A 13,974-nucleotide genomic window follows, 5' to 3' on the forward strand; every position below is an offset into this window, starting at 1 on the left:
TAGCTAATGTAAACATTTAGTCTTGTGTGCTAAACACTTGTAGCACTGAGCGAGCTGAGAAACTCCGCTCTTGTTCAAAATGTTATGGAGGAGCTCGCTCCAATGCGTGATAGTCGCACTGCTGTGTTTACAGCCGCAGCATAAATACAGCCCACTTATTGTAGACGACATCCTGTCAGCAGTCAGATAAGATATAGATAGGAGTGTCTCTCTTCCTCTGTATGTAAACCTTTGTATACATTGGATAGCATGAAGGATCCCATTTAGACAACAGCAGCTGCTGGTATTTCCTCACATCATTGCCACCAGCCCCTCTTGAAGCAATCCATCTGAGATTTAGTCATCCAATCACGTCTGCAGGCCAGCTTTACTGTCCTGCAGACATTGAAGGTGAAGTACAGTGAGAATAGAAGTGTTTTACTTACACTTTACACTTCATGTTAGTAAAGCAGGCAAAACAATGAAGCAGGATGTGTGTATATTCACAGGTACAAATATGTAACATATTTTTTGTACAAGGCCCGAACAGCGCAGGGGGAAATCAGCAGTATTGGAAAGATGGAATGTGAATGAAAAGCGGTAACAGAATGAATTTAATGGTTAATATGTGTAAGCTTTAGGTCCCTCATGCTACAAGCATAAATAACATAAAAGAATGAACAAACTATTAATATCCAACACGAACTCAAGAAATGCTCCACACAAACTGGATAGGTGGAAAAGTGGTTCATCGGAGGACTTCAGTTGGAATCTGTTGGGGTTTTTTTTATCACTGCTTGAAGCACAAATGAGATATGATCTCATGAGGAAGAAACTGATCCAACTTACACAGATAGAATAAAGCAAGCTGTGACACATGGCATCTTACCATGCACTGTCTCAGGGCTCCCTTTTTTCTAGGATTAAGAAAGCTTATACATTTTTCATTTTAGTAGCTTGTAATTAAATAATAATAATAATTAAAACAAACTGCATGTGGAAGCTTCTTTCTGCCACTGAAATAAATAAATTACCATTTAAAATTTTGGGCTATTATTCTACAATAAACAACATAATAATACATTGCAATAATACACATTTTTGTATTTTTTTTTCTATGGCAAAAAAACCCCAAACAAGTTTCCATAAACCAAACCCTGTACAGGTATGAAGTCACAAGGAATAAACAGACTTATAGAGTGGATGAAATTTCCATTGGTAGGATAAAATAAATGGGCTGGTTCTTATATAGTGCTTTTCTACTCTATCCGAGCACTCAAAGCACTACAGAAAACATGCCTTCCTCACCTATTCATACACTTCTGTCCATGCTTTTTGTCTGACATTCACACTCCAATGGATGCATCAACTTGAGCTTCAGTATCTTCCCCAGGGATGTTTTGGCATGTAGACAGGAGCAGCCAGGGCTCGAACAACCAGCGGGTTAGTAGATCACCTGCTCCACATTTTGACTTACAGCCACCCTAGAGCACCTGTCAGGTACAGCCTACCCTTCAGGGTTCAGGGCCACACGTTTTACTAAGATTAACAAACCTGCTGGAAATAAGAATAATAATAACTTGAAATTTCAAGTTATTTTCTCAGAAGTTTGATAACATCGAAATTTTGACTTATGATTGTCTTTTTTCCCCCTCACTAGCGGAAACAAGCGTCCCACATCTCAGACTATCCTCCGTGGTTTTCTCTTCTTTGTTGTTGTTTTTATTTTTACTTTTTTTATTTTAACTCTTTGTGAATCTGTCTAAATGTGTTCCGTACATTACCGACAGGTGGCGCACTAACCGCTTCTGTTTCGCTCGTGACTCCTTTACTTCAGAAGGGTCTGTTTGTTTGTTTGCGCGTGCATGTCATAATGCGAGTGGGCGGCCGTTCGGTAGTGTGCGCGTGTGAATAATTGCGCTCGTGGAAGTAAAGGGAGAGGGGGAAACAACGTGGAGTGTAAAAACAAAGAAAAAATCACGAATTTACGCGCAGAGTGCGGCTGAACTTTTATAAACCGGGGGGTGTTTACAAAGCGGTGGTTCCGGGGAGATCATTCGGGTCTCTGACCGTGTGTATAGCAGAGCAGAGGGGAAACTACCGTCACTATAATAATTATCCACAAAGAGACATTCCCGGTCGGCCGGTTTCTCGTCACTCACACGCTGTTCACGCGCAGACAAGGTAACAATAAAAATTCACACGTGCATCTGTGGTAATTGGGGATTTTCTCCGCCCCTGCTGGGCTGCCATATCATCAAAGTTTCTCGGGCAGTCCTCCGCACTATCCCTAAGCTCCGGCTGGATGAGAGAAATCACTGCCCCCAGAGCCAAGAAAACACCGGAGAGAGGCTGGATTTAAAACCCGCCCTCCAGAGGGATCTCGTCCCCCCCGACCAAAAAAGAAAAAAGAAAAGAAAAGAGAAAAACCTCCCATTTTCTCTCACTCTATTTCTCTTTCCCACTTCTGTCTCTCTTTCCCTCTGTCCCTCTCTTCTCCTCTACCTTTATCCCTCGCCTTTCGCCGTTTCCCCTCCACAAACATGGATCTCTCGGCGAGGTGTTTGGTTCTTCTATCATGTCTTGGCGTGATATTGGCGATCGATTTGGACGCGATTGATCCAGGCTACTATGTGGAGCCCACTGCCACATCAGAGACGATCGACTACAAGGATCCCTGCAAAGCTGGTGAGATTTGATTTGTCATCGTTTTTTCTTTTTCTTGTACTGTGTATGATTTTCTTTAAAAAAAAAAACAAACATATTTATGTGGAGGTAAAAAAAAAAAAAATGCCACGACTCAACGTGGAGCTCGCACAGAGCGGCCAGAGCAACGCTTTTGGAGAGATGACAGTAGTGGATGTAGTTTTTAAAAGGCTTGAGGGAACATTGTGTGCAATTGTTTTGTAGTAAGTGACATAGTTTCTGCAGTTTGAGCCATCCGAGGCGTACACAGTATAACCCAGCTCAAAGAGCGGCTCCACGGATCGTAGGGATGAAAACGCATCGATTGAAGGCTTTCTGTGTGCATTTCGCGACACATGAAAAGTTTTCTGGGGGGGTTTAGTTTTCGGTTGAAAAAGTTGGAGCCTGCTGTTTGCACTCGTGCTTAAAAATGTGATCAAATCCCTCCTGCAGGCTGTCTCCTCTGTTATATACTTAAAAATAAAATAAAAGTCTGCGCTGTTGGGGAAACAAAGGATTTTTACACTTTGATTTGCAGACTTCTTCTCCCTTTGCTGGCCGCTTTTGTCAGTGCACAGATCTCCTCTCGGTTTTTTTTTTTTTCTTTCCCTACCGGTTGTTTGCACGGCCACTTAAAACAAAGTGGAGGAGGGGAGAAAGTAGAGTACAGTCGAGTTTAGATATTTATGCACATATTTTTCTGCTGGCGGTTGTCTTTATTTGTTGCAGTACAGGGAAGAAGTAAGCCTCCACTCCTCCACAGTAAGAGCTAAAAAAAACCCCAAATCATAAATTTACAGTACTGTACAGTAACTGCATTAAGTGTGAGTATTTAAACTGTAAAGAAGACACAGGCTCCAAAGGGGAAGCTGAATAATTCAACAGACTATCTCAGATCTGGGAACACTGACACAAAAGTTAAAAAAGCTTTGGATTGCTGGAGCAAATTCAGGACGACTGTGATTTCAAGTTGGCCTTATTTCCTTGCAAATATTTCATGAAATGACCTGAGTGGCATAACTTTCCACAGCAGCCATTTTGACATGTCCTTGCAGGGTTAACATAGGTGTAATTAATATAAGCCCATGTAGACCAGTTCCATTCAGATGGGGGCAAAAAACCCCTGGCTTTGGCTCACACGGGCGAACTGGGATCGCTGTGACACACTAAATTTGAGCTTAATTATTACTTACTTTTTTTTTTTTTTATCAATTAGACCTGTGTTTACTTTGGGTTACATGTCAAAATGGCTGCTGTGAAAAAGTGCCTGTTTTGGACCCATGTCCTCAGTGAATTTGAACAATGTGACTGTGAGACTTGGCACAGATGGAAAAGCCTACAGGAAGATCAGTTACCAAGTGAAACGCAGGCGCAGCAGAAATCAGGAGGTACTAGCCGTGGTGCCACTAATCAGAGCTGCAGTGGCTGTCCTCCTGAAATGACCCCACGGACACACACACACATGTAAACACACAGTGCTCTGCTTGCACAGTTTGGCTCTGAAAAAACAAAAGGACGGGTGCATCAGAGTTGGCACGGAGATCAGTTTGTGTGACAGCTCTCTAAGGGTATTCCACAATGGTAATTTCTAACTCTCAATTGCTCTCTGACAACAACAACGATAAAAATCACAAGATTAAGCTTAGCTAAGGAGATAAAGAGAAGCCTGATTAATGTTAGGACCCTATTCTTTGGTCAGACCAAGATCTGTTAGTCCAGCTCAGAGTGGGTGCATCCAATATGGACTGCCGTACAGTGGGGAAGGTGGCACTAAAATGACTAAAAAGCCGCCTCGTGAGGATGCTCCCATTCTCCAGAAGCCTGGGAACGGACCAATATTCCAGTAAATGATGATCCAAAACCCTCTGCCAAAATTAAAGTCTCTAGAGAAGAAAAAGAAGAAAGGGGGGAAAAAACAGTAAAAACGATGGCCTGTCCAAGTATGTCACTTGACTTGAATCCAGTGCAGCACCTTTTCGGGGGAATTTTAAAGAGAAGCAACAAAAACACCTCAATCAAAGCGGAGCTGGAAATATATCTAAAGAAAGGCAGAATGAGACCTGTTTTTAAAATAGTACATTTAAGTATTTATCTATTTCTTAATTTATCATGAAGCAAATACTTTACTGGTCATGTTCCACAGCGGTGTACATACTTCTGGTTCATCCTTTATATATGTGCTTCTTCTGCCTGTGGTGAGACCTGCATAATTTCCCTCTATATTTGCCAAAGATTATCCGAGTTGTCATTGTAGTCTTTTCTTTTTTTCTTTCTTTGTACTGTGAGCTCACTGTCTTGCCAAATCCCTTTGGGGAAGTTTGAACAGATTGCCTTTTCCATCTGGTAAAAGTATTCAGGTTACAGATACAGAGAGTTGGCTTCAGTCACAATGACCTCTAAAGTCCTGGAAGTGCTTACTGATTTTTAGCATTTGACTGTCTCTGATGTGTCAGACAGTTATACAACAGAGTCCAGTCCTCCTACTTTTAGTTACCCAACTACCCAAAGAAGAGGAGTAAGGATAATCTAAAGACTGCGCTTTGAGAGTGTTGTTGTTGTTGTTGTACATAAACATGACAAAAACAGGCGAGTGAAGTCCAAATGATGAAGATGTTCCTTCCTGTTTTCGCTGTCCTCTTATCTGAGTCATTCAAGTGCTCGTACCGGACCTCTAGTATGGATTAACTGGTAAATGTTGATTCTTGTTGCTGAGCGGTAAACTGACAAAACAATGACAATGTCAGTTCTAGGAAGAAGCAGTTTTTTGTTTTGTTTTTTAGTTAAATATTGATACAGAAAAGAAAGGTCTCATTGCTTAATAATCCTCAGTCCTGACTGATGTTTATCTGGGTCAGGATGTTATCGTTATTTGTTCTGTGGTTCAAGGTGTCGTGAGCACGGTTTTGTTTACGGTCCTCTCTGAAGACATGCGCTTTGGAGATGGTCACAAGCATGAACTCCCACTCTTTCGAACCCTCCCAGTCTCCAGCTCTTTCAACACCCACCTGCTTTTCTTCTTCCTACTAAGCAGCAAAATGTCCAAGATCTCCTCCTCACTCCTCCTCACTCAGTTTAATACATCAGAGACGGAGACATTCATTCTAGCAAAAAACCCCAAACAAATAAAACCAGACTTGTCTTTAGGCACCAGCAATGATTTTGTGGATTATTGATTTTTCTCTTATTTTTCCTGAGCCCATCACTATGAGTCAATCTGATCTCTTTCTGTGGCTGGAGGTCAGCATTTTCATGTTATGCTGCTTCCACCCAGGAAAACGCTTACTGTGAGGAGTGTGTGTGCTCGTCCTCTGTAGGGCTGTCCTTGCTTCCACACAGTGAAAGGATTTTCACAAATTACTGCCGGATACATGAAATTGAATGACTCCCATTCAGATTTTTGTAAGCGGGGGTTGGAAATCACATCTCAATATGATGCCATCTCAGTACTTTGACTCCTGATGATAGTGTCGCGCTACAGCTGCTTGACGCGTTCTTCTACGATGGCTCACAACATCAAAGAAGAGGAAATGCGCTCAAAGGCCAGAGGCAGGGATTTACCTGCTCACTGCACTGTGGTGTCTGGGCGTTATCATTCAATTTTATAATTAGTCAATTCAATTATCTCTGCTTTCCCATGCTGCCTGCCATTTTTGTCCCCCCCGGGAGTTTCCTCTTTAAAGCAAGTTTTCTTCCTTTCACTTGGCCCTCCCACTTTACACACAAGTACCACCATGAGAAGTCATAAAGTAGTGACTGTGGTTAGCCTGGTCAAGTCTGGGAAATGAATTTAATGGGTTTTAATTAAAAAGTTATTTGGCACCAGTGTATCATTGCAGGAGGACTCTCTAGCTGTTGTGCTCTGCTTATTTGCAGTGCTAGTTAGCTGAGACTATTTAACTATCTTCCCTGAATAAGTCAACATTTTATTTTATTTTTTAAGTTTTACACTAACAAAGGTTTAAATGATTCATCTTTAGTCCAGGCAAAAAAAAAAAAGTATACTGATTTAATCTAGCAGTGCAATAACACTGAAATCAGGCCTTCTATTTAGGAGTTAACCAGTGGAAAATTCCTTAGTTTGCAGAACTCCTAACTTGGCAGCATCCCAGGAAAACATTTAAGACTCTAACAACCCACTGAGATTAGCGCCACTCGTTTTCAAAATGAAAAATGGATGAGAATCAGTCATGCTTTTGTTGTCTTCTCTGCTTAAATGATAATCGGAAAAGTAGTCACTGTCTGAATGCATGCATTCATTCATGAAGCAGACATCTTAATCTATTAAATGCTCTGTGACAGCGTAGTCTGAGTGGGCTGACCGTCGTGCACATTAAAACTGCAGCAGGGAGAAATGTACAATGCAATTTTGAAAACAGACAACAGTTCTCCTGCAGCTCTCTCCGCTATGCTCAGAGCGTTGGCACATGCTCACGCGTCATATGGCACGGGTCTAAAATGAAAGCCGCTTTCACACGTGCACTGCAGACATTTATTTTTTCTAACGAGATTAGATTGTTCGACTCCTTTGCTTTGGACATTAATTGGACTTTAGGTGTTAAACGACCTGTGATTGGCAAAAGTCTGCTGCCCCAGCTGGGTTTTTTTACAACTTGAAGGAAGTGCAGGAGTCCAGTTTCCCTCTCAGACCACCAGTTATTATGGATAATTTCCCCAAAGATCTGAAAATAGGTTACCTCAGAAGGCTTCTTTGCTGCTGTGGCCTCATCTGCAGACAGGTCAACCTCTGCACCTCTTCTCATCCACTCACCTATGCAAGTAGTTTTCTTCCATTTCACTCAGACTGGCCAAAACAAGACAGACGGGGTCATTCACCATTTGCCAAGAGAAAGCACGGCAACAAGATTTAGGGCAGGCCGGTCTTACCGTGCCACACTATCCCAGGTGAGGTTAGTGCGACCCATTCATGAAGGGGCCTGGTACGTTCACCCCGGTCTGCTTTCTGCTCATGAAGCATTTGTCGCTATCAACAGAGAGTTGTGTCACCCCTCACCTTTTGGTATCCGACTGTGACTCATTTGAAATGACTTAAGCTGTATGTTTGTGATGCTTTTGCATTTTTGTAAAGGTTAACAATCCTGTAGATGTAAAATCAGCTACATGCTGGCATCCCATGTGTAAGGACATTGTGTCTTTTAAAAAATCCAAGTGGCTGGAAAACAGCAGTTCAAAACAGATGCCGCTCATTATCCAGCTCTATCTCCGGCTCCTGCTTTGGGGTGATGGGGCTGCCTTGTTGAACTTCAAGATGAGGCCCTCAAGCAACACTTAAGCAGATGCTTTTCTTTTATCATGGAATGCAGGCCGTATAGCCGAGCCCACACTGAGTGTTTGTTTTTACATTAAAGAGCCCCTGCCACTTCTCTCTCCGCAGGGTTCAAGTGATTAGGGAGCCAATCTATAGGCGTGATCTCAGGGCTTTAGTTTGAACAATATGTTTGTCGTCAGAGCTAAGTAATAACTAATCTTGCATTACAGAAAAGCCAAGGGTGAGTGCAGAGCCTGAATGCTTTGCCAATGCTCACTCAAGTGGCTCAAATGATGCCTAATTGGTCTGGAATGATGAGCAACCTAACAGTTTTTCCTTCATTGTTTAGTTTTCCCGGAACGATTCATTTGTGCTGTGTTGAATTGTTATTGTTTTTGTTTTCTCTCTTTCCCCCACCTGTAATGAATACTAAAGGTGTTTTCTTTAACTGCAGATGGTTATTGTTTATTGGAAAGCTATGAGTTAAGGATTACTCCCAGATTAAGTTCACCCACAAGCTCATTTAAACTTTTGTTTGCACATCTGTTCTGAGAAAAACTCACACGAAACGATGTGTTATGCAAAGAGTGGTCTAAACTGAAATATTAAGCCTGGATGGTGAAAATACGTTTTGTCAAAGGTGAGAATCCTTACGGTCTGGCACTGAATTATTCATCTGTGTAAGGAGCTCAAGTAGTGTGTAGTGCTGGCATTGGGGGGGGGGGAGACAAATGGTTGGAGAGCTGGTGAATCATTAGAGGTAGTTTGACTGGTAGCGGGGTATATCAGTAATCAGTGGCGAGGATGAGCTGGGAAATCCAATCTGCTAATGGGCTTGATGGAGTGTGAAATGTTAAAGGGGCGGCAGTCTCTCGCTGTGTGCCCTTTGCAACTGAAGCCCCTCTGTCAATACGATAGACGCTGCAGGGCGATGACAGCAGCTCGGGCTTGATCGCAGCTGTGGGCGACGAGACGTCAGGCTTTTATTGGAAAATAATTGCCTGAATCTCGAGCAGTAGTTTGTTACTTTTGTCAGAAGCTTTCTTCTAATTACACATTTGTTACATTTTTTTGTTTTAAGCGAGCGCAGTGCAAATATGCAGTTTCTTTCTTTCTCCTGCCCTGTGCTCAAATTGCAGTGTTAGAAAATGTCAAGGTAAGCATAAATAACAGCTGGTGTTTTCACAAAGGACAGCTAACTGGCATCACACTCTTCATTCCTTAGTTTGTTTCCTTATTCTTGTTGCACAGACTTTTTTTACCTGACTATTTTTTTGTGTGTATTTCAGTTTCAAACAGCTGCTAAAGAAACAAAAGCTCCTCTTGAGAGGGTTGGGGGGCTTCTACCTGGGAAAACTTAGTGATACACTCATCAGATGGTAATTGCCTTACCTCAATATACCACTGACCTCTATTGGAATTCAAATTGCAGCATTTGTCAGCAAACACAGTGGTGAAAGGCGGTGCCGGGTATTGTGATGCATTCCGTGCTTGCATATTAGCCAAGTTTTTCCCATCTGTAATCACTGGGTCACATACTGGGGGGATGCTGTAAACCGTGTTCTCCCGAGTGGAACTGGCCTTCTAAATATAGGCTGATTTCAGTGTCTGTTTAGGCTTAGTATTGATGTTTGTGCAGGTTTCAGTGGCAGATGTCGTGGTCTGGTATTCACGGAAGGAGATTTATGGGAATAGTCCAGGAGTATTTGACACCATAGAGGTCGAGGCTAGGGCATTACACGAATCAATGGGATTAATTTGATTGAGGTCTCATGTGTAATCTGACTGGATATGCTGATTGATGGGCAGTCCAAGATGAGAAGGATTAGGATGGTTTAGATTAACTTAAAAAAAAAAAAAAACAGTGATGGGGGAGGTTGGACTTAATCAGATGTCAATTTATTTTTTTCAGTCCATTGATTTAAAGATCGGTCCTGTATTTATGTGTGTTTAAGTTGCATTCTTATGCAAAAGGTGCATGGATTATTGCACAAAAAGAGAAGAGAAAGCACACTGCCTTCACCCAGCTATTCTGCATGGATATTAATATTATTATTCTAGTTGCAGCTGTTGTCAATTAGGTAATGAAAAATGTTTGGAAAGAGATGCAGCACTGTACTCCATGGTGATCACTTGCCATCTGCCGCACTCATTTGGCTGTAACCTGCCATCTCACTGTGTTTGTACTTTGCATCATGTCAGCGCTCTGTTTCCATGCAAGTTTATCACCTTTCTCCATAGCCTGTCCTCATTCCCAGCCCAGAGTTGTACACAAAAGAATCCTAAAACCCTGTGTCTGTGGATAATTAAAGCCAGGAGACAAGGGGATTAATTCACAATCCCTGAGAGTCTTTCCATAAACCTGCAACAGCGTCTCCAGGACGACTGCTGCGCCTGGGGGAAATGAGTTCATAATGCCACCGGGCTGTGCATTTGCTCACTTCATTCTCCACTGTTGTCTGAGAACAATGACACTGCGGATTAACCGGCCTGTCTCCAGAACAGTTGTGGATGATTGGGACTCGGAGAGCGCAGGGGGTGGGAGAAAGCCCGCACCCCGTTTTTATTTTTTGTTTGTTTTTTTAAATCGCTGCTTTTCACGTTAGATACCGAAACGTTACACGTGAAAGGACGTGTTGTCCAGTTTTTCTGCTTCAGTAGTGTTTTATACATTGTCTGTGTTGTCTTATGTAACTTGGAAGTATTGTCTGTTCTTTTCAGCACTCGGTTAGTTCAGGGAATCGAATAATCCGAAGATAAAAGTGGGAAAAAAAAGTCCTTTTGTTCCACTGCTCAACATCTGGTTGCTGTCCCTTAACAGTAGTGTTTTTGGCAGTGGCTGTCAGCGTGAGTGCTGATTGTGAGAGGTCTGTTTTGTCTCAGATTTGGACAGTTTCTTTTTTTTGTTGTGGTTTTTTTTTTGTTTTTTTTTTTGACTTGCAGAAATTAGAGGACCTCTGGAATTTTTTTTTTTGCGTGTCCTGCCATGCCAGCTGTCACAAACGCCTTTTCCTATTGTGCCATTAGCCTCTAATTAAGTCATTCAGCTGTGCATCCTTGTAGGACCTTCAGGGTAAGAAAGAAAAAAACAAAAAACAAAACAGCCTGCATCTACCAGAGCCAGCTCCAGATTGTTTCAATAATACTCCTTTGAATGCCAGAGCCAAGTAGGGGTTTTCTTTTGTGTCTCTATTGTGCTTTCCATCCCTTTCTCTCTTGTCTCAGACCTCAGTAAAACTTTTATACACATACTGGGAAAAAACTGTCATATCTGGCCAAATGTACGTGTTGCATTTAAAGAAACCAAAAATATCCTGAGCTCAGAATGAAACAAAATTAATTTCTTGTGTGTTCTGCGGTAAGGACACCTTGCATTGGGGTGTCAGATTTAAGATCACAGACTAAAACTTCTGACAAACACGCCCGCTATAAATCACTCCCATGTACTCTGCATTTTAAAGGTCCTCTGGGCTTCTTGCCCCCTGAGGGTTTGGTCTCTACCTCCATCACACTAACCCACCAAACAAGCATGCAGAAGGCTGTCATTTTCTTTCTGCTCCACAGCTGCCTTCCCTGTTCTTGTGCCGCCTTCCTCTCTTCCTTCTCAAGTTGTCATGTCCTGGTTAGCGATGGATTACAGTGCAGCCTCTTTGCCTTCTCTAGAAATGGCCCCACTCCACTCCCCATCCCCTCCCAAGTCCTGCATGCAGGCCTGGCTATAAATTCCGGAAACGTGCTGGTGTTAAAAGCCCGTAAAACCAAGCACCCAGTTTCTGCAGAGTGGACTTCTAGCAACGGGAGATTTTTAGTTTAAAAAAAAAAAAATCTAATAAAGGACATTCTTCATTAAGTGGGACTGTTTAGTTATTTCTCTCTCTCCTTGGCCCCATTAAAGAGCTATTACGTGTTCAAGGTGCCCCATATTACTCGGTCAAGGCAGTGTCGGTGTCTCATTGTAGCATATTTGATAGCTTCCATTAACTATCCAAGTGTGCCACGGCACAGTACGTTATGTTACCTTCCGGACTCGATTCGTTTTCATAAATCATGTCAGTAGGTTATCAAGTTCATGCTCTATGCATTACACAAGTCAGTGTGTTGTTTTTGTTTTCTGTCCTGTAACTGGGTTAATACAAGGCAGCCTTCCTGTTATCTGAACTGACACACTTCTGTTTCACAACTTTACTTGGGTTCCACAATAAAGAGAGTAAACAGAGCCAGAGTCCAGAAAGGAGTGAAGTGTGTGTGTGTCTTCTTAAGAAACTTGCTCAAGAGTTTTTGCTGGACTTCCCAGTCTGAGCAGCAGGAAAAGCTTGAGGCTACAGGACTGTGCAAACGGATGCTTCATATTGTGCGATCGCCTTACACATAGTCTGACATGTGCTGTCTCTGTGTGTCTCTTTCAGCTGCCTTTCTGGGAGACATTGCTCTGGATGAGGAAGACCTGCGATTCTTTAAAGTGGACAGAATAATAGATCTGGCAGCGAGAACCGTCCAGGTTGTTAATCGCACAAATACAGGTAACAACAACAGACAGAAAGACCTCTGAGGTTACAGTATGATGTAAAATGTAGTTATTGTAGCACCAAGGCAAAGCAGATTATATTGTTAGTCTAAATTTGCAACAAAAGAGCTGAAATGAACAAGGTTCCCACATTGTTGGGTGATTATTGCAGACAAAGACGTTGTGCTCCCAACACTACAGCCGTAAAACCGCTCCAACCTCTCGAACTGAGAGTCGCCTCCAGCAGCACCTGCCGGAAGGCAGCTTTGTGTTTTTAATGAGCCCTCTTCAAAATGTTTATGCCTACAACTGTGATGATATCATTACGTTGCTACACCTGTAGCATCATGTTTAAGAATGATTGCTGGGCTTTGTCAGTTTTATGTTCTCCAGTGAAAAGTGCTATTTAATCAACCGCTGTGAGTCAGCCGGGACCAGTGGACTTCGCAATCCTGTAAATTCTGAGCGAACATGAACCAACAAGCATATCCACATCTGTCTGTGCTTGAGCAGTGCTGTTTGTTCGAGTTAATAAGCGCGCCAAGAAAAGCAAACTTTTTTTTGCGGGGGGGGAGGGGGTTTATGAATACATTTCCAGCAGCTTAAAGTATTCACCGTGTTGGTTTGATTTTTAGTATTTAGTAGTTTTAGTATAAATTTTGACCCAAGGTGGGGAATTAAGATGAGACTCGTGAATCAGAAGCAGGTTGCAAGTTCATCCTCACCTTTTGAATAATTATCTGTGTGCTTGAGCAGTTTAGTTACAGCAAATTCGAGTGTTAAGCAGTGGAAAGGTATAGCTCAAAATAGGAAAACACAGCCGGTATAACTGTGCATTGCACAAGGTGGCTGTTTTCCACCCTGATCAACATTCATTCATAGAAACGCTTGGCGCCTCGGGCTGCACGCATATCAATACCTGCTCACCCTGCACAGGTGTGGATCCTAATTGGCAGTGAAGATAACTTTGATATGTCATTTTTCTCAATTATCATGTCACTTTAGAGGTCAAGTTAAAAGTCTTGGGTACTTTATCTTCAGATTAAAGCCTTGACCTAAAAAAAACACCACCCAGAACATTCCCCGTCTAAATACGGACGAACATGGAAGATTTAATCGTTTTATTTTAATTAACACATCACGCACAAGTTTTTGCCTCCCCAGGACTTCTTATCAGTTAGCTGAGCAGATTTGCCTGTTATCAGCCTTTTCCACAACACATGCACAAGTGTACGTGCTAATTGATCTCGCCAGGCTGCTAAGATTTAGTCCTGCGGACTGAAATTCAACAGAACACATTGTTCCAGCAAATTTAAAAAGCGTGCTGCAATCTACGTCATGCGTGTTAATCAAATATACTAAGAGAAGATGAGCCGAGCCGCACCGTTTCAAGTATAGCTATGAAACAACAACCAGCGCTTGTTTTTGCAGCTTCAGGCCTTCATCGGGGTCACCCAGGTGACGTTTCCCAATAAAGTTTCTAATAATTGTACACCTTGGAAGAAGGTGATGTCTGTTTGTACCTCAACCACAAAGCGCA

General features: G+C 42.3%; 1 protein-coding gene across 2 annotated transcripts in view; it reads left to right on the forward strand.

Annotated features, from left to right (window-relative positions):
• Positions 1-1,936: 1,936 nt before the first annotated feature.
• The window catches only part of bmp1a (bone morphogenetic protein 1a), a 30,192-nt gene continuing 18,154 nt past the window's right edge, over positions 1,937-13,974 (forward strand). The window contains exons 1-2 of one of the 2 annotated variants that reach the window (XM_086313899.1): positions 1,937-2,667; positions 12,337-12,450. In XM_086313899.1, coding sequence (XP_086170025.1) covers positions 2,523-2,667; positions 12,337-12,450 — 259 coding nt within the window. In that variant the 5' untranslated portion in view covers positions 1,937-2,522. The remainder of the gene's footprint in view (positions 2,668-12,336; positions 12,451-13,974) is intronic. The other variant, XM_086313900.1, reaches the window with a different exon arrangement.

Source organism: Aulonocara sp. 'chitande type north' Nkhata Bay, linkage group LG12 (assembly GCF_057382095.1).
Source record: "Aulonocara sp. 'chitande type north' Nkhata Bay isolate Kocher_YH1m ecotype deep benthic linkage group LG12, A_spYH_male_GT1.1, whole genome shotgun sequence".
Taxonomy (NCBI): domain Eukaryota; kingdom Metazoa; phylum Chordata; class Actinopteri; order Cichliformes; family Cichlidae; genus Aulonocara; species Aulonocara sp. 'chitande type north' Nkhata Bay.